The 20601-nt window shown below is 45.2% G+C and overlaps 1 protein-coding gene and 1 long non-coding RNA gene across 5 annotated transcripts in view; one reads left to right on the top strand and one right to left on the bottom strand.

Moving 5' to 3' along the window:
• Positions 1-20601, bottom strand: part of LOC118365784 (myoferlin-like) — a 55720-nt gene that overhangs the window by 24312 nt on the left and 10807 nt on the right. Inside the window, exons 6-29 of the mRNA XM_052518767.1 lie at positions 19619-19785; positions 18754-18882; positions 18163-18225; positions 16522-16572; positions 16147-16177; positions 15908-16023; positions 14172-14298; positions 13592-13695; positions 13401-13469; positions 13254-13297; positions 12980-13062; positions 12711-12749; positions 9393-9517; positions 8592-8705; positions 8098-8275; positions 7028-7152; positions 6813-6922; positions 6259-6451; positions 5853-6008; positions 3553-3684; positions 3259-3422; positions 1341-1455; positions 451-553; positions 15-154 (exon numbers count right to left, since the gene is read on the bottom strand). Of these exons, the coding sequence (XP_052374727.1) occupies positions 15-154; positions 451-553; positions 1341-1455; positions 3259-3422; positions 3553-3684; positions 5853-6008; positions 6259-6451; positions 6813-6922; positions 7028-7152; positions 8098-8275; positions 8592-8705; positions 9393-9517; positions 12711-12749; positions 12980-13062; positions 13254-13297; positions 13401-13469; positions 13592-13695; positions 14172-14298; positions 15908-16023; positions 16147-16177; positions 16522-16572; positions 18163-18225; positions 18754-18882; positions 19619-19785 (2678 nt within the window). The remainder of the gene's footprint in view (positions 1-14; positions 155-450; positions 554-1340; positions 1456-3258; positions 3423-3552; positions 3685-5852; positions 6009-6258; positions 6452-6812; positions 6923-7027; positions 7153-8097; positions 8276-8591; positions 8706-9392; positions 9518-12710; positions 12750-12979; positions 13063-13253; positions 13298-13400; positions 13470-13591; positions 13696-14171; positions 14299-15907; positions 16024-16146; positions 16178-16521; positions 16573-18162; positions 18226-18753; positions 18883-19618; positions 19786-20601) is intronic.
• LOC127930010 (uncharacterized) lies at positions 10113-12703 on the top strand. Of its 4 annotated transcripts, none has more exons than XR_008136482.1 (5): positions 10113-10234; positions 10311-10464; positions 10541-10694; positions 11071-11685; positions 11763-11892. It is a non-coding gene; the product is annotated as an uncharacterized LOC127930010 (long non-coding RNA). The 4 variants fall into 4 exon arrangements; XR_008136484.1 differs by having other exon boundaries at positions 10311-10694; positions 11071-11147; positions 11224-11685; XR_008136483.1 differs by lacking the exon at positions 11763-11892 and adding an exon at positions 11917-12703 and having other exon boundaries at positions 10311-10694.

Here is a 20601-nt window from a genome sequence, read left to right as displayed (position 1 = left end):
CCTCCTCCGCTCACCTCAGGTGCTGCTTTAGTGTCTGCTATTTTCCTGCGTGGTCGTAAGAGTCTCTTCCTGCGGTGGATGTGGTACATCTTCTCTGCTGCTCCCCAGGACTTGGGCTTGTCATCGGGGGGAATGGTGACGCCATACTCCCAACCTGGTATACAACACACACAGTGACAAACGGTATACAGAGTCAGAGGACATTCAGCTTTATACTGTAGTATCATATTGGTTATAGTAGGTAAATTCAAAATACAGTACAGAAGAGGTTTATCAATTACATTTTATACTATACAGTGCCATATTGTTCCACATATGATAATGGATCCTTAAACAATATTGATTATTTGATTGATTGAAACAAGTATACAGCAGTACACCATACAATCAATCCCAGTGTTAGCATTTGGGTTATGGATATGAAGGAGAATAATTCCAGTGCTTCTTTACCTTTCTCATCCACAGCCCTGTTGCTGTCGAAGCTCCAGTCATCCTCCCACTTCCAGCCAGCAGGACACTCTATCTCCCCTGGACTCTGGCTCTTTTGCCCATTCTACACAGAACAGTCACAGTCAGTCACTTCCGACATTACACAGTGGCTGCATATCAACATGTGACAATGACATCACATTACAACATCAAAACAATACAGAGACACACTGTTTATAAAAGTAGCACTCTCTCTGTGTGGGGAGGGATTGATTCACGTTGGTTTCCAGTCTCCTATCAAGTATTTAACTAAGCCTCTATATTTATGGGATTCAAACAAGCACCATCGTGGAAAAAGGCTGTGTAAACTCCACGACATCGAAACAATAGGCGTCACAGTTTGAAAACATCAAGGCTACGCAGCTTAGCCTGAAATCCAGACCCGTCTTCATTGCTTGTACTCGGTGTCATCTGTCAAGGTTACTGTTATACTGTTATTAAGAAACTTGTTTTTGATTTTTTAGATACAATTCTTGGTATGACAAGGAGAGACAAAAAGTGGAATGGTACGCAGGCTATATGCAGCTCTCTTGACAAGGGAAACATTACTTAAAACATGACAGTGAGTGATATGTGCATAAAATGAATCCAGGGATGAGCACCTGTCGCTACGTAGTCTAGGAGATCAAATTGTAAGGGAAACAGACGAAATGGCTTCAGTTTCGTTGGCCTCTTTTCATAAGAAAAAGAGAACATTCAATTTCATCCCAGAAGGAGAATTAATGTAACACTGAGGGGTCAGCTTAACTTTTCAGTGTTACATATCTCTTCCCTCTTGTAGATAGAGGGGTCTGAGTTGCAGGCGACAGGGTTGTCTCTAGCAATAGTGTGTGTGTCTTGCTCTGTCTCACCACGTCTGTGAAGGGGTCGGCAGCAGGCTTCCACTCCCCGCCAATGAAACGCGTCTCGTTCTGGAAGACCTCGTCTGTGAACTCTGTGTGCCCCGCGTCTGCTTCCGTTAGCAGGCTGAATCACACAGACACACACGTTTGTTTGACTATCCTTGTGGGGACCAAACAATTGATTCCCATTTAAAATCATATTTTCCTTAACCCCTACCCCTACCCGTAACCCCTAACCCAAACCCTAACTCCTAAACCTAACCCTAAACCTAATTGTAACCCTAACCCTTAAACCTAACCTAGAAGCCTAAAATAGCCTTTTTCCTTGTGGGGACCGGCGAAATGTCCCGTCTTGTCAAAATGTTCCTGGTTTTACTATCCCTGTGAGGACTTTGTCTAGAGAAAAATTGCAAGACTATGTTATAATACTTTTATTGCATCAAATGGTTGTTTTATTCGACAGAATAGAGTATTCTTATAGCTATTGTGTATGTGTTCTACTGAGGATGGGCGTCTGGGAGATAACACTGACAGGAGATTTACGATGTCTTTGGGTGATAAAACCTAAAGAACATTCCAGAGCATGAGTTAACGTTTCTGTTCTATACCGTATCAGAGAGAGATGGTTCCAGTTTGGAGTCGGAGGGCCAGACACTTGTCTATACACAATGAAAACTGTTGACACAGCAGATACTGTCTGCTATGTATTATAGATATCTTTCATACAAATCTTAACCTTGTGACCCATTCTATATATCTGTTGTTCATCATGTAGTTTGAAAGGGGTGTATCTTGGCTATAAAAGACCTTTGTACTTTTGTCTCGCCGCTCTCAGCGGATCATTAGAAAAGGTGATTCGTCGACAAGTCATCGCTATTGCAAAGCTCTCACTATTGAAGATTTAGTTTAAGCATAACTCTGACTTGTCTGATAAGTTTGTCTCTCCTCATTTGATAGTAAAGAAATGAACCACCACAACTTCTGGTCCCCACAAGGATAGTAAAACCAAACACAGACATACACATCACAAATAGCGGGCTTGATCCCACTAAACTATAGAGTACTGGCAGCTGGACTTTAGTCCAGGAATGCTCAGCTCTAGTGGAAAGAAGGTGGGATTACAGAACCACTGAAGAAATGTCTGGAAAAAGGTCAAATCAGCCAAATCAATGAGGTAACTGTGTCTGGGGAAAGGTCAAATCAACCAAATCAATGAGGTAACTGTGTCTGGGGAAAGGTCAAATCAACCAAATCAATGAGGTAACTGTGTCTGGGGAAAGGTCAAATCAACCAAATCAATGAGGTAACTGTGTCTGGGGAAAGGTCAAATCAACCAAATCAATGAGGTAACTGTGTCTGGGGAAAGGTCAAATCAACCAAATCAATGAGGTAACTGTGTCTGGGGAAAGGTCAAATCAACCAAATCAATGAGATAACTGTCTGGGGAAGTGTTTCTATAGGAGTACTATGAAGGGGGCTGGTGTTGCGCACTCCTGACTCAGAGGCAAACAATGAGGAATTAGGTGGGGTGGATGAGGTGGAAGTGGGACTATTGTGTACTCAGTCTACTATGACTCCCTGCACATCTATAGAGACGGAAAGAGGATGATTCCCTAACCACAAGCACAGGCAATGCCAGACTAAGCTTGATTTGTCTGTGTGGGGTAGTCCAACTGAAATGTAAACTACTGAAAACAAACAATGAAAACAGGAAGTTTCTACTTAAATTCAGTTATTTATAGCGCTAGAGATCTACCGCTCACCATCTATCAGGGTCCACAAACGTCTCTGTGTGTGTGTGTGTGTATGTGTCTGAGTTAGTTTGTGTGAGTGTGTGTGGATATGAGTATAAGTATGAGTGTGTGAGTGAGTATGAGTGTGTATGTGTTCGTGGGTGTGTTTAAGCATGCCAACAGGTCACTCTCACCCTCTCTCGGGGTCGACGAACCACTCGCCTTCCCACTCCCACGCCCTGGGGGGCATGAAGCGCTCCTGTTTCAGCTTCACCTTCCCAGTCACATCAGAGAACTTATGCCGGCACACCAACCCTGTGGTGCCCCACTTCCCAAACACCTGGGCCTGGTTCTCATACTGAGGGTGAAAAGGGAGAGTGAGAAAGAGGGGGTGAGGGAAAATAGATTTTGTCAGCATAGTAAAGACCAGGTAAAATACCAACCAAAACAAAGCATTGCCACAAAACCCATGTGAATAACAATAATACCATTTCTGCGAACACACTGAAGGTTCCCTCTGAGAAGCTGTTGAACTTCTTCTCGTGGGCAGAGAGGCCCAGCCACATGTTGACACGGAGCTGGACAGGGATCTTCACGCCTTTGTTTTTGTCCATGGGGTACTGGCCAAAACAAACAAACAACAAAACTAAATACTATTCATCGGGGTTGAGCGGTATACAGATTCTCATATCTAGCACTAATTGGCGTTAGCTACCTTTAGCAAGCCGGCTAATGTAATTAAATTATATTGACAGTATTGAAAATCCTACCTGGGTTATTTCGAAATACACAGGTGTTAAGTATATCATCCAACCCTACTGTACATCACCTATGAAAACAGGGGGGAACAGGCTACCTAAGTATGGTTCTCAATCAGAGACAACGATTGACAGCTGTCTCTGATTGAGAACCATACTTAGGTAGCCTGTTCCCCCCTGTGTTTGTGGGTAGTTGTTTTCTGTTTTTGTGTCTGCACCAGACAGAACTGTTTCGGTTGTTCTCGTTGTTGTTTTGTTAGTCAGTGTTCAATTCATAAATAAAGATGAACACGTACCACGCTGCGCCTTGGTCCTCACCTTCTTCCACCAACAGCCATTACAGAACTACCCACCACCAAAGGACCAAGCAGCAGGTAATGGACTCCTGGACATGGGAGGAAATATTGGACGGCAAGGGACAGCCGGGAGAGTATCGCCATCCAAAAGAGGAGCTGGAGGCAGCTAGAGCGGAGGGGCGACACTACGAGGTATTGGCTCGAGGTAACGTGCACGAGAGGCAGCCCCAGAATTCTTTGGGGGCACACGGGGAGATTGGCGGAGTCAGGTAGGAGACCTGAGCCAACTCCCGGTGCTTACCGTGGCGAGAGAGTGACCGGGCAGGCACCGTGTTATGCGGTGAAGCGCACAGTGCCCCAGTGCGCACGCATAGCCCGATGCGCTACATCGCAGCTCCTCGAATCGGCCGGCCTAGAGAGCCAGGAGCGATGATGCCGGCTCAGCGCATCTGGTCTCCAGTGCGTCTCCTCGGCCCGGGTTATACGGCACCAGCCCTAAGCACGGTGTCCCCGGTTCGCCAGCACAGCAGAGTGCAGCCTGTTCCAACTCTCCGCACTTGCTGGGCTACAGGGGGTATCCATCCAGGACAGGTTGTGCAGGCTCGTTGCTCAAGACCGGAGTCCGCACCTTTGGGGGGGGATACTGTCCCGTCCTGACCTTAGTTCCTTTTTTATGTCTCTATTTTGGTTTGGTCAAGGCGTGAGTTGGGGTGGGCATTCTGTTTTGTTCTGTGTGTTGTATTTCTATGTGTTTGGCCTGGTATGGTTCCCAATCAGAGGCAGCTGTCAATCATTGTCTCTGATTGAGAACCATACTTAGGTAGCCTGTTACCACCTGTGTTTGTGGGTAGTTGTTTCCTGTTTTGTGTTTTTTCACCTTACAGGACTGTTTTGTGTCGTTCACTCTCTTTGTTGTTTGTCATTCAGTGTTCAGTTGATTTAATTACATTTACTATGAACACTTACCACGCTGTGTGTTGGTCCGATGATTCCTATTCCTCATCATCAGACGAAGAGGAGAGCCGTTACATTCTCAAAATGTTTATGCCATATCTGAGGTTTAAACCAATGCACCTGCGTTTAAACACATCCGCCCCCTGGACTCTTCCTCTCTTTGCACTCTGACAGACATTGTCATTGGACATTGACACAAAACTGATTGATTATGAGCCTCTTCCCAGCAGGCAAAACTGAGAAAAACAATTTGAAAAGACATCAGTTTCTGATTATAATGACGTCATTTCAACCAGTTTCGCTTCAATATCCACTAACAATGTCTGTGGCATCAGTTTTAACTCTCTGTACACCTTAGAAACTGCATGAATACTGTCTTGGTCCTGCTGGAGTATTCCTTTACGATTATCATACCACTATACCAGGGGTAGGCAATTAGATTCAGCAGCGGGCTGATTTTTGTCGAATCGGAGTGCCTGTCTATAGCCCTAAGCCATAGTATATTGGCCATATACCACACCCGCTTGGGCCGTATTGCTTAATTATACCACTATTACTTAAACAAGTACTACTACTATTAGCACTAATATTACTAATACTATTGACAATAGTAGTAGCATGATCAGTAGTCTATGTTCTCCATCATAATACCTGCATTAAGATAGTATGGGTCCTGCCATAGAATTTCCCTACCATTATCATACTGCTACACTTACTACTACTACTACTACTACTACGGTACTACTATCACTAGTATCAGTCTGTTCTCCATCCTAGTACCTGCATGAAGATGGTCTGGGTCCTGCCACAGTATTTCCCACAGGCCTGCTCACTGTAGGTGGAGTAGAGGATCTGATTGGCTGGGAGACGGGCGTACGCCACCCTCCTCTCTCCACGCAGCATCCAGATCACCACATCAGGCATACTGTTCTGGGGCTGAGAGAAGAGTGAAAGACAGGTATGAAAGAGAGATTATTAAGAGATGGGGAGAGAGAGAGTTTTCCGTTGACAGTAGTAGAGAGAGAGAGAGAGACAATACAAGCTGGTTCAAATTGAGTGGGCTTGGCACTCCTATAACAAGTCATGGCACCCTCAAAATAAGGGCTTACTTTAAGGACATTCCAATATTCAATGTGCTATTGAACCCTGAATGTTGTGAGAATGTCAACGTCTTGTTGCTCCTGACCTCCTCTGCAAGCTGTTTCAGTCTCTCCAGCCAGTCTTCGATGTCTGTCAGAGTAGCTATAACGTCGGTGGCCTCCTCCTTCAAGCGTTTGGCCATCTCTCTGATGATGGCCACCGCCGAATCACGCAGCTTCTTAATCTGGACGTCCAGAGCCGTCAGGTTGGGCCTGCCCTCAAGATCTGGTACCTGAAAGCTATCAGAAGCTAGCATGAGGCTACAGAAACTATACTGAAGCTATCAGAAGCTTTAAAGCTTTAAGAACCTATATGACGCTTTAAGAACCGAGCATTACGCTATCAAAACCTAGCATAAAGCTATCAGAAGCTAGTGTTCATCTATCAAAATGTATCATGAAGCTATCAGAACCTAGCATGAAGCTATCATAACCAAGCACAAAGCTACCAGATCCTAGCATGAAATTATCACAACCAAGCATTCAGAACATATCATGAAGTTATCTGAATCTAGCGTGAAGCTAGGATAAGTTAGAAGGAAGCTAACAGAACCTAGCAAGAAACAATTATAAGCTGAGATACGATCGATGAATGTCTTACTTGCTCAGATCCTCAATCATGTGGTTGATGAGTTTGAGCCAGATCTCAGCCAAGCGCGCCTCTGAGGCTTTGGCAAGGATGGCTGTTCTCAAAGAAGTGAGGTTGGATTCCTGGAAGAAATGACAACAAAATAACAAAGTTGCAACAACTGAGAATTATCCCATGATTGGTTGATTGATTATTTGATTGGTCGATTTGTTGGAAGTGTTTCTCACCAGTCTGTCTGCGATGTAGAGGATGATGTTGACTGAATCCAATCGGTGGCTAATGTCTTCCCAGAAGGATGTGAGGATGACAACAGGTTTGGTGTCAGCCCAGGGCAGGTAATAGTAGTGGTTACCTACAGGAGAAACAGAACTAAGTCATATTCAGTTCAAGCTGCAGAGTGGTATATACCTGTACAACTTGACAATTTAGTCCTGCTGTATGGGAATGTCTCTACTGCATTGGAAACAGCAATGCACTTTTGATAGGAATGAATGGTGTCCTCAGAAAAGTATTCCGATTCAGACCCCTTTACTTTCCCCACATTTTGTTGTTACAGCCTTATTTTAACATTGAGAAATAGTTGTTTTTTTCTCCCTCATCAATCTAAACACAATACCCCATAATGACAACGCAAAAACAGGTTTCTGAATGTCCCCGAGTGCCCCAGTCAGAGCCCGGACTGGAACCCGATCGAACATCTCTGAAGAGATCTGAAAATAGCTGTGTAGCAACACTCCCCATCCAACCTGACAGAGCTTGAGAGGATCTGCAGAGAAGAACAGGAGAAACTCCCCAAATACAACTAAGCCAACCTTGTAGTGTCCTACCCAAGAAGATGCAAGGCTGTAATCGCTGACAAAGGTGCTTCAACAAAGTACTGAGTAAATGGTCTGAATACTTATGTAAATGTGATATTTCTGTTTATTTTTTATAAATTAGCAAACATTTCTAAAAACCTGTTTTCGCTTTGTCATTATGGGCTACTGTGTGTAGGAATTTGCTTAATGTGGAAAAAGGCAAAGGGTTTCAATACCTTCCGAAGGCACTGCATGTTTTCCTGTTTTCATATTCATGACTGTGTATAGTTGGTCTGCCTTGTGCCTTTAGAATTGATAAATAAACAAACACATGCTCTCGAAGCATGGGTGCTAAAAAAAATCTATATTTTGTAAATGTTCAAATATCAGGTCCAATCAAGGTCTAATGTGTTGGCACTGGGCTGGAACAATAGCTAGCACACCAGGAGGGTACCCATCAGGACTGAAGAACCACTGGTGTATAGTCTAGGTTTTCTCACCGTCAAACACAGCACAGCTGTATTGGGTTGTGGACGCCAGCGGCATGCAGGTGGAGTCCAGCTTGTTGCCGTAGTTACCGATGCTGACCTCGAACTGGATTGGCTCACCGGGCTCCTGGAGCATGCAGGAGCTGTGGAACACAGCACACAGCGAGAACTTCCTCCTCCGCTGGTACTTCTGAAAGCACAAACAAGAGGTCAGGGGTGCTCAATTCCAATGTACATTCATTAAAGGTGCGTTATTGCCTGACTAAATCAAAATTGGATTTGGAAACACTGGTCTACACACAAGAAATCTAGATGGAGGGTAAACTTTTCCCTTCTAGCTTTCTCTGTATCCATTTCTCATCAGTTCTTCTCTACGTTTTGCAAGTTTCGTACCAGGGTTGGGGTCAATTCGAAGTGAAGGAAGTCAATTCCGGAAGTAATAACCTTTATTAATACATGAAGCAACAATATCCCAGCTATGACAGGATCCCACCCTCTCTGTGTACCTGGGCCGCCAGGATGTCATCACTGGAGATGTTGTCCAGCTTCCTGTCAGCTTTGCCCTCCAGCTGAGTGGAGAGCTCGATGAGGACTCTGCCCCTGTAGGCCACCCCTTCACCCTGGTAGGCAGGCAGGCAGGCAGGCAGACAGACAGACAGGCAGGCAGACAGAGATGAAACAACACAGTGATACTGTAATCGTGTTGCTACACAAGATGTTCCTATCAACACAGGAAATTACTTGAGAAAAAAATGTATAGTTTTGTGAAGGAACAATTAAGCTTAATGACAATTGTGTTAGACAACTGTACGGTGTGCTTTAAAGCTATTACCCAAGTTGAACTATCTGGATTTGAGGAATCGAAGTATGAAATGTGGCATTCCCACGTGTTCTACATTGAAGGGGGGGGTATACAGTATATAAATTAGATACCTGTATGTTTTATAGATTAGATACGATTGCCAAGAAACTCAGCAGAAAAGAGAATACTGATCTAAACCAGATGTTCCTTGCCTATATAAGCTAAAATGTATTTTTGTCTAAGAGAGTCCAATGCTGGCTGCGTCCAGAACAGGTTTCACTTGCACAGGTCACCATTGAATAAACCCTGGGTGAATGCTTAATCGTTTCTCATCTACAAGAGCTGATTATCTACAACAATTTTTAATTCTGAATCTTAATAATTGCATGTTTCTGTGAGAGAGAAGCGCATGTTAGATATGCAAATATTTACAATAAGAAAAAGGAATAGCAAAACATCTTACCAGAGCTGAAGCACTTGTCCTCAACCCCAGGGATGGTCTTACCTTGCCAAAGTTGAGTTCCTCGTACGGGTCTGGGAGGCCAGTGAACTCCCTGGGACTGCCGTACAGGTTTAGGTAGCAAGGCCCAAACGCTGGGAGGAAACCCACCTCCGCCTCCCCACTGCTCACTGTAATAAAAGGGCAGGTTCTCTTTGTGAAATGGTTTGCCAAGTCCATTGCCAAGTACAGTGTAATTGGCCTGGCGACCAGACTCTGAGCGATAGTGTTAACAAATCAAGTCAAACGTTACTGGTCGCGTACACATATGTTGCAGAAGTTATCGAAGAAGCAGTGAAATGCTTATGTTTCTAGCTCCAACGGTGCAGTAATATCTAACAATACAAAACAATACAGACAAATACAAAACAATTTAAAGAAAGACATTTAGAAATATCAGAAAGAGTCTAGAATACAAATATACTGTATGTATGTATGTATGTATGTATGTATGTATGTATGTATGTATGTATGTATGTATGTATGTATGTATGTATGTATGTATGTATGGACAGTATATGAATAGACAACGTGTGTACAGAAGTAGTTATACAGGATGAGCCTTGACTAGAATATACAGTATATACATATAAAGTGGATAAAACAGTGTTCAAGTGACCTGTGTTCAATGACTATGTACATACAGTAGGCCAGCAGGCTCTAAGGTGCAGGCTAGAAACAGTGACTATGTACATACAGTAGGCCAGCAGGCTCTAAGGTGCAGGCTAGAAACAGTGACTATGTACATACAGTAGGCCAGCAGGCTCTAAGGTGCAGGCTAGAGTACAGGGTGGTAGCCGGGCTAGAAACAGTGACTATGTACATACAGTAGGCCAGCAGGCTCTAAGGTGCAGGCTAGAGTACAGGGTGGTAGCCGGCTAGAAACAGTGACTATGTACATACAGTAGGCCAGCAGGCTCTAAGGTGCAGGCTAGAGTACAGGGTGGTAGCCGGGCTAGAAACAGTGACTATGTACATACAGTAGGCCAGCAGGCTCTAAGGTGCAGGCTAGAGTACAGGGTGGTAGCCGGGCTAGAAACAGTGACTATGTACATACAGTAGGCCAGCAGGCTCTAAGGTGCAGGCTAGAGTACAGGGTGGTAGCCGGCTAGAAACAGTGACTATGTACATACAGTAGGCCAGCAGGCTCTAAGGTGCAGGCTAGAGTACAGGGTGGTAGCCGGGCTAGAAACAGTGACTATGTACATACAGTAGGCCAGCAGGCTCTAAGGTGCAGGCTAGAGTACAGGGTGGTAGCCGGGCTAGAAACAGTGACTATGTACATACAGTAGGCCAGCAGGCTCTAAGGTGCAGGCTAGAGTACAGGGTGGTAGCCGGCTAGAAACAGTGACTATGTACATACAGTAGGCCAGCAGGCTCTAAGGTGCAGGCTAGAGTACAGGGTGGTAGCCGGCTAGAAACAGTGACTATGTACATACAGTAGGCCAGCAGGCTCTAAGGTGCAGGCTAGAGTACAGGGTGGTAGCCGGCTAGAAACAGTGACTATGTACATACAGTAGGCCAGCAGGCTCTAAGGTGCAGGCTAGAGTACAGGGTGGTAGCCGGCTAGAAACAGTGACTATGTACATACAGTAGGCCAGCAGGCTCTAAGGTGCAGGCTAGAGTACAGGGTGGTAGCCGGGCTAGAAACAGTGACTATGTACATAGGCCAGCAGGCTCTAAGGTGCAGGCTAGAGTACAGGGTGGTAGCCGGGCTAGAAACAGTGACTATGTACATACAGTAGGCCAGCAGGCTCTAAGGTGCAGGCTAGAGTACAGGGTGGTAGCCGGCTAGAAACAGTGACTATGTACATACAGTAGGCCAGCAGGCTCTAAGGTGCAGGCTAGAGTACAGGGTGGTAGCCGGGCTAGAAACAGTGACTATGTACATACAGTAGGCCAGCAGGCTCTAAGGTGCAGGCTAGAGTACAGGGTGGTAGCCGGGCTAGAAACAGTGACTATGTACATACAGTAGGCCAGCAGGCTCTAAGGTGCAGGCTAGAGTACAGGGTGGTAGCCGGGCTAGAAACAGTGACTATGTACATACAGTAGGCCAGCAGGCTCTAAGGTGCAGGCTAGAGTACAGGGTGGTAGCCGGGCTAGAAACAGTGACTATGTACATACAGTAGGCCAGCAGGCTCTAAGGTGCAGGCTAGAGTACAGGGTGGTAGCCGGGCTAGAAACAGTGACTATGTACATACAGTAGGCCAGCAGGCTCTAAGGTGCAGGCTAGAGTACAGGGTGGTAGCCGGGCTAGAAACAGTGACTATGTACATACAGTAGGCCAGCAGGCTCTAAGGTGCAGGCTAGAGTACAGGGTGGTAGCCGGGCTAGAAACAGTGACTATGTACATACAGTAGGCCAGCAGTCTCTAAGGTGCAGGCTAGAGTACAGGGTGGTAGCCGGGCTAGAAACAGTGACTATGTACATACAGTAGGCCAGCAGGCTCTAAGGTGCAGGCTAGAGTACAGGGTGGTAGCCGGGCTAGAAACAGTGACTATGTACATACAGTAGGCGAGCAGGCTCTAAGGTGCAGGCTAGAGTACAGGGTGGTAGCCGGGCTAGAAACAGTGACTATGTACATACAGTAGGCCAGCAGGCTCTAAGGTGCAGGCTAGAGTACAGGGTGGTAGCCGGCTAGAAACAGTGACTATGTACATACAGTAGGCCAGCAGGCTCTAAGGTGCAGGCTAGAGTACAGGGTGGTAGCCGGCTAGAAACAGTGACTATGTACATACAGTAGGCCAGCAGGCTCTAAGGTGCAGGCTAGAGTACAGGGTGGTAGCCGGCTAGAAACAGTGACTATGTACATACAGTAGGCCAGCAGGCTCTAAGGTGCAGGCTAGAGTACAGGGTGGTAGCCGGCTAGAAACAGTGACTAGGTTCAGGGCAGGCTACTGGGCAGAGGCCGGCTAGGGGTGACTATTTAACAATCTGATGGTCTGGAGATAGAAGCTGTTTTTCTGTTATTCCCCCCTGTTTTCAATTTATTTTTTGACATGGTAATACAATGTGGTCTGGTGCCTATGCTACATCTGTAGTCAAACTTGAGTATTTACAAATGCCTTCCCTGTTTGACAAAAGCAATACATTTAAAAAAAGTTGTATTGTCACACACCAGATCGGTGCAGTGAAAGGTGTTGTTTTATAGCCATCGTAGTAAGGCACCCCTGGAGCAAGTTAGGATTACGTGCCTTGCTCAAAGGCACATAGACAGATGTTTTCACCTTGTCAGCTCGGGTATTCAACAAGGGACCTTTCGGTTACTGGCCCAAGACTCCACCCTATAGGGAGGCCTCATACAAAACGATGATGTTTCTTTACCTTCAGATGACAGATTGGTGCAATTCTCTGCAGGCGTATCTGTTTGAAGGGACAGATGCAATGTGGTTGAGACAGGGAACACACACACACACACACACACACACACACACACACACACACACACACACACACACACACACACACACACACACACACACACACACACACACACACACACACACACACACACACACACACACACACACACACACACACACACACACACACACACACACACACACACACAGTGAGAGAGAGCGATACCATACCTTCAATCTCACCACCAGATGAGGCTATTTTGGTCAGATTTAGAAATGTGGTTCCTATCACATCATTCCTGGTCAGACGATCCCTGTGTGAAAAGTTCAATACGTTGTTAATAAACTTTCCTGCCAGATCCATGTCATCAAACTCAAAGTAGCAGCATTTAAAAGTGAAGGTATACATGAATGTGGATAGTGTAATACACAGTAAACCGATTATAACAACAACATCCAAACATGCACTGTATCTGTCTTCCAGGGAGGATAACCAAAGTCTTACCAGTCAAATACAGTCAGCTTGATGCTTTCGCACATGGATGGGAACTAAAGAGGGAAATGAGAGCATGTTGTGTTTGTCTGGCTTCCATTCATATCATCCATTTGTGTTGTGGTGTACTACAAGTAATACGAGAGAGCTAGGTCACACCTTGACCTGAAGGTTGATCAGCTGGTTCCACTCAGGATTGGCATTTTTCTCGATAATTTTGGTGCACAACTGAAACCAAAACAAGGTCATCATTAAGCAAACATCTAACCAAAAGATCTGAAAATATTTGCCGAATGACTTGGCGTTTTGTCCTTCTCTTGCATTCCCGGAGTTCTGAGTCTTAGCTTTACCTTCTTGCCAGCGAAGCTGACCTCCAGAAATGGATCAACTAAGTTTTTCTTATCGCCTTCCCCTCCAAATACTTGTTTCACAGTCTGTACAAACGCATCATCCACTGTAAGACGGAGTGAAAGGATATTAACACGCACTCACAGAAAAAATAACAAGACGTCCAGTCAACGTTTTGAAAGAATAGGCCCACTGATAACAATGTTGGATTACTTGAAATGAAAAACATTTCCAGATTCAAAAAGAACACTTAATCACTTGGTGTTTGCAGATACGTGCAATCAATATGGTGTTGGCTGTTCATACTAACGTCTGCCATATTGCTTACACGTTTCCTTTACCTAGAAATACGCATACCCAATGGGGTAGGGGGTAAGGAGGAAGTGATAGGTGGAGGAAACAAGAGGTTTAGGGATAACGAAAGGGGCACGAGGTTGTTTTTGGACTGAACTAAATGACACTTTGCTGCTGATGGAGGAAGAAGGGTGGAGGATGGAGAAAGAAGGGTGGAGGATGGAGAAAGAAGGGTGGAGGATGGAGGAAGAAGGGTGGAGGATGGAGAAAGAAGGAATATACACGTACTCTGAGGCATGTCCTCTGCACGGTACACCTTCAGGTTGAGAGTGACCAATCTGAGTGTTACCCCAGCAGGCACCAACAGATTACTCTCTATGTCATCTTGCTCCTCGTTCCGCTCTCTCTTCTCAGTCTGAACACACAGGAGGGTAGGGGAGGGGAGAGCCTTGATGAAATATAGTATGTTGCATGTAGTTGTATAACACATTGATATTGTATACACATTCTACCAAACTTGGCAAAAAAATAAACCTCCCTTTTTCAAGACCCTGTCTTTCAAAGATAATTCGTAAAAATCCAAATAACTTCACAAATCTTCATTGTAAAGGGTTTAAACACTTTTTCCCATGCTTGTTCAATAAACCATAAACAATTCATGAACATGCACATGTGGAACGGTCGTTAAGACACTAACAGTTTACAGACGGTAGGACATTAAGGTCACAGTTATGAAAACATAGGACACTAAATAGGCCATTCTACTGACTCTGAAGAACACCAAAAGAAAGACGCCCAGGGTCCCTGCTCATCTGCGTGAACGTGCCTTAGGCATGCTGCAAGGAGGCATGAGGACTGCAGATGTGGCCAGGGCAATGAATTGCAATGTCCGTACTGCGAGACGTCTAAGACAGCGCTACAGGGAGACAGGACGGACAACTGATCGTCCTCGCAGTGGCAGACCACGTGTAACAACACCTGCACAGGATTGGTACATCCGAACATCACACTTATCAGGATGGCAACAACAACATCCCGAGTTACACCAAGAACACACAATCCCTCCATCAGTGCTCAGACTGTCCGCAATAGGCTGAGAGTGGCTGGACTGAGGGCTTGTAGGCCTGTTGTAAAGCAGGTCCTCACCAGCAACAACGTCGCCTATGGGCACAAATCCACCATAGCTGGATCAGACAGGACTGGCAAAAAGTGCTCTTCACTGTTGAGTCACGGTTTTGTCTCACCAGGGGTGATGGTCGGATTCAGGTTTATCATCCAAGGCGTGAGCGTTACTCTGGAGCGGGATCGATTTGGAGGTGGAGGGTCCGTCATGGTCTGGGGCGGTGTGTCACAGCATCATCGGACTGAGCCTGTTGTCATTGCAGGCAATCTCAACACTGTGCGTTTACAGGGAAGACATCCTTCTCCCTCATGTGGTACCCTTCCTGCAGGCTCATCCTGACATGACCCTCCAGCATGACAATGCCACCAGCCACACTGCTCGTTCTGTGTGTGATTTCCTACAAGACAGGAATGTCAGTGTTCTGCCATGGCCAGCGATGAGCCCGGATCTCAATCCCATTGAGCACGTCTGGGACCTGTTGGATCAGAGGGTGAGGGCTAGGGCCATTCCCGCAGAAATGTCCGGGAACTTGAAGGTGCCTTGGTTGAAGAGTGGGGTAACATCTCACAGCAAGAACTGGCAAATCTGGTTCAGTCCATGAGGAGGAGATGCACTGCAGTACTTAATGCAACTGGTGGCCACACCAGATACTGACTGTTAGTCACATGTCTGTGGAACTTGTTCAGTCTATATCTCAGTTGTTGAATCTTGTTATGTTCATACAAATATTTAGACATGTTAAGTTTGCTGAAAATAAACACAGTTAACAGTAAGAGGACGTTTCTTTTTTGCTGAGTTTATAAACTATGTAATCAATATTACATTAAGTACAATGGTAGAGAATGTAGAGAAAGACAGGTGAGGCGTGTGGTGACATAGCATAGTGACACAGCAGTCGTACCGGTGGCTCATCTCCTGTCCCCACGATGACCAGGCTGACCTTCAGGTAACCTTTGGCCCCCGAGCTAGAGTCATCAGGGTCACTCAGGAGAAGCCACTTCCTCATTACGGCGTGGGCTGTTGACCATAAGAATATACACATTCCAGACACAGACACAGGCAAAGGATGTCTTTGAAGATAATTGAAGGTCAAGATTAATACTCCTCTCCTGTGTCACTCTTCTGTAAAGATGAACTTACCAGGTTCGTCATATATGTACCCAACATCCAACTGTTAAAATGAAAATAAAGACTGGTTACAGATACACCACACAACTGATTTGAACCAGATTTCCACCATTTTACTTTTATTTCAATAAAAATGCATATTTGTTGACAACTCAATTAAATATCAACCAAATACATATATTGAGGTTATTGCCTGGAAGGGTGTATTCAATACTGTATAAACACAGTGTGGTAGTGTGCATTGTAGCCAATCCATGTTTGAACAAAGGATTTCTGTGATTTATCCAATGTTTTCTGTCATTGTTATGAAAGGCGAACATAATAGGCTGGATGTAATGCTCTGTAAATAACTCAATTAAATGCACTTTTTGTAAATTTAAATGTCACCTTGAACTCCCCCATTAGACTGTCTGCTCTGAGGGAGTAGGCATCATAGACCTGCAGAGAGAGAGAGAGAGAGAGAGAGAGAGAGAGAGAGAGAGAGAGAGCGAGAGACAGAGAGAATTAGTGATGTTGAAACAAACTCAGCCCTTAGTTCTAAACTGCTTCATAGTTTACCACAATCAAGGAGTTTTAAAATGATTGTTCAATGAGTGTTCAAAACATTAAGAACACCTGCTCTTTCCATGACATCAAAATCAAATCAAATGGATTTATAAAGTCCTTTTTACATCAGCAGATGTCACAAAGTGCTTATACAGAAACCTAGCCTAAAGCCAAAATAGCAAGCAATGCAGATGTAGAAGCAGGGTGGCTAGGAAAAACTCCCTAGAAAAGGCAGGAACCTAGGAAGAAACCTAGAGAGGAACCAGGCTCTGAGTGGTGGCCAACCCTCTTCTGGCTGTGCCGGGTGGAGATTATAACAGTACCTGGCCATTAAGGCCAGAATGTTCTTCAAGATGTTCAAACGTTCATAGATGACCAGCAGGGTCAAATAATAATCACAGTGGCTATAGAGGGTGCAACAGGTCAGCACCTCAGGAGTAGATGTCAGTTGGCATTTCATAGCCAAGTATTCAAAGGTCAAGACAGCAAAAGCGGTAGAGAGAGCGAAAGAGGGAGGGAGGGAAAGCGGGTCGAAAACAACAGGTTGGGGGGGGGCATACTTAAGTTCACACAGGACACCAGATAAGACAGGATAATTTCACCAGACAGGACAGACTGACCCTAGCCACCCGGCACACCCTGTTGCAGCATAGATACTGGAGGCTGAGACGGGCGGGGGGGACACTCTGGCCCTGTCAAACAATACCCCCAGACAGGGCCAACCAGGCAAGATATAACCCCCACAAAGCACAGACCCCATACCACTAGAGGGATATCAACACACCACCAACTTACTATCCTGAGACAAGGCTGATTATAGCCCGCGAAGATCTCCTCCACCGCACTGGCGCAAGACCAGCAAGAGGAAGACCCCTTCAGTGACTCAACCCACTCAAGTCAAGTATAGCAGAAAAGGCCTGGCACAACATGATGCACCCGTCCTAGGGACAGCATGGAAGAGCATTAGTAATCCAGTGACTCAGCCCACATAATAGGGTGCCCATCTTTTTCCCATGCAGTGTCTTCACGCACCGACTCCACTCTGACCAGTGGCGACTCAGACTTGTACCAGTAGCGACCTCGTTGTCAGAAAGTCTTTCTCGCTCTTGTATAAAGGAAGGGGGGCCAGCACAACCTTGGCTTATGGCTTGGGGCTGATCCTGCTGGGGGGCCAGCTACCAATCCCCATTGCCTCCAGGCTTCCTACACAATGGTGGGCCAGCTCAACCCCTTCCTGCATGTTCATCAGATCCATGCTCACACAACCTTGTCTTACGTGGGTTGGCACTGCCAGCAGTCCATGACCGGGGGCTGATCCTGCTGGGAGGATAGCTACCAACTCCGATCCCCGACCGGGGTCTAGCCTCCCCATCGAACCTTCCACGCCAAAACCCCCTCCATGTTCGTCAGATGGAGAGAAGCCGAACTCGTGAACACACTGTACATAGACTATACCCAGTCTGAGAGGAGTGTTGTACTTACCCGAATACTGATACAGTCATCTAAAAGCTCTGAAGGCAGGATGTTGACATTGAAGAAGAACATCTGTGGAGAGGGTTTATAAAAATGTTGATATATACAGTATTTTCATAGTTTTTTTATGTACATAGTAGAGTTAGGCATAACCATGGCCATTTTCCATACCTTTCTATACTCTGATTTTGAAGCAAATTCATACAGACATACTGTAGCAATTGTATAGTAATTGACTAGGAAAGGTTGATAAAATGCATGCGAGAGGTCAAGGGTGATAGATAATGTATCTAATGGAGGATTCCACTTTAGATTTACGCAAACATATCACTGTTGCAAAGAGAGAGAAGATCCGAATGAAACTCATTGAAGCAGGAGAAGGAGGAGCGCATTGAGAGAGGGATCAGCAGGACAAGATAAAAGAGGAGCAGGAGTCAAATAGACAAGCATTTAAACGGGTAAAAAAGACAGTCAATCAAAAGATGGAATACCGAAACAAAGATTCCCGTCAGCGCAATCAGAGAAGTGTAACTTTGCCCTAGTGGCTTTGATTCTGGAGTATAAGGGCAGTTTAATACCATAGAGTTATGAAGAGATTACCTCATCAAAGAAGGGGTTGTTTCCTCGCCTGATCCTGGTTCTGTGGGTCTGTCCGCACACATTCACTTTGACAACCGGTTTGATGTTGTTTCCCGGCAACTGTCGGCCCTCGATAACTCGAACACGAATCTGGTCATTGAAGACAACAGTGTAAGAGAGTTTAACTAACACAGTCATTTCAATAAACACAAAATTCCTTAATTTTGCCTTTATTGATTTAATTGATCAATAATAGGAGAGGTCAAAGTGGCGCTGTTCTGCCACAAAATGCACATCTCCTTCCTTTTTTCCTTCCTTCCTTGAGGCAATCGGAGCGGCAGGGTAGCCTAGTGGTTAGAGCGTTGGACTAGTAGCCGGAAGGTTGCAAGGTCAAATCCCCGAGCTGACAAGGTACAAATCTGTCGTTCTGCCCCTGAACAGGCAGTTGACCCACTGTTCCTAGGCCGTCATTGAAAATAAGAATTTGTTCTTAACTGACTTGCCTAGTTAAATAAAGGTACAAAAATAATAATAATCTGGTCTGTTCGTGATTGGATTGATGAATGCATAGTTATCATATTGCTGTCATCTCTCATACCTATACAGATTAGTGATTACCTCAAGTAAGGTCAAATGGGATGAAGGACGCATGTCATAAGTATTTGAACAGGGCCCCATACTACCATCCAGGGCTGCATCTCAATAGTCCTTTGCTCGTCTTCTCTACCACTGATCTGAAAGAACTGGAGGGTGAAAGCCACCATCCACCATACTGCTTTCATCTCTCCTGTGGTTTCAGATCAGTGCAAATGAAGGAAGAGAGATGAGCAGGGGAGGATACTTTGAACTTTTGACATGCACTTCATGTGCTAGCTATGTACTCTACCTGGAAGTCCTGTGGCTTGTTGGCCAGGGCCCGGTGTCTCTTGCGGCTAGTCCGGACAGGCCTCTGGTTGGGGTTACCAGGCTGGCCAGGTGTGGGTGGAACTCCAGGGGTCCCCACCTGACCCCCAAGGGATACCTCCTCCCTATCCTCCCCTTCCTCACCCCCACCTGGGAACACACACACACACAGTCTTGTACAACTAACCCTGTGGGGACACACAATTCAGTCCCATTCAAAATCCTATTTTCCCTAACCCTAAACTTAAACCTAACTCTGATCTGTACCCTAACCTTAACCCTAACCCTAACTCCTAACCATAACCCTAAAACTAACCCTAGCTCCTAACCCTAAACCTAATTCTAACCTAAACCCCATAGAAGTAGAATCTGACCTTGTGGCGACCAAAAAATGTCCCCAGTTGGTAAAAACACTTTAGTTTACTATTCTTGTGGGGACTTCTGGTCCAGGTGACCTGTGTTCAGCATATTGTCTGCTGAGAGTACTTGTGTCGTGTGTATATTAAAAAATATATATACCCTACCATCCCTACCCTGATTCGAGTAAACATTGCTTATTTACTGCTACTTACAGCTATTTTTACTCATATCTACAGCACCTGTAGTTAAAGAATTAGACACACAGACATATTCCTAATTTCCTCTTTCTTCAAGCGCTGGATTTTTATCCACAGCGCCAATCCATCATTCAATCTGAACTTCAACCCTCCGATGTCCACAGATTAACTCATCTTTCCCAGTAGAATGCCATTTTTCCTTTTGCAAGACATCCATCCATTTGACTATGATGTCTTATGAGCCCTGAACCTCCCTATTTGTAACATTTCTACCAATGTTTCCCCAAAAATAAATACTTTACCCAGGAGTAAAATTATATTTCCCCATTGACTGATCGTGGTTTTTCAGATCACCTAACAAAACAGTTTGCAGATCAATCTGTAACCTGGTATTATGACATAACAACCA

Source organism: Oncorhynchus keta, chromosome 5, assembly GCF_023373465.1.
Source record: "Oncorhynchus keta strain PuntledgeMale-10-30-2019 chromosome 5, Oket_V2, whole genome shotgun sequence".
NCBI classification, from domain to species: Eukaryota; Metazoa; Chordata; class Actinopteri; order Salmoniformes; family Salmonidae; genus Oncorhynchus; species Oncorhynchus keta.
Note: the sequence above shows the minus strand (reverse complement) of the source record. Positions and strands in the feature narration are given on the sequence as shown.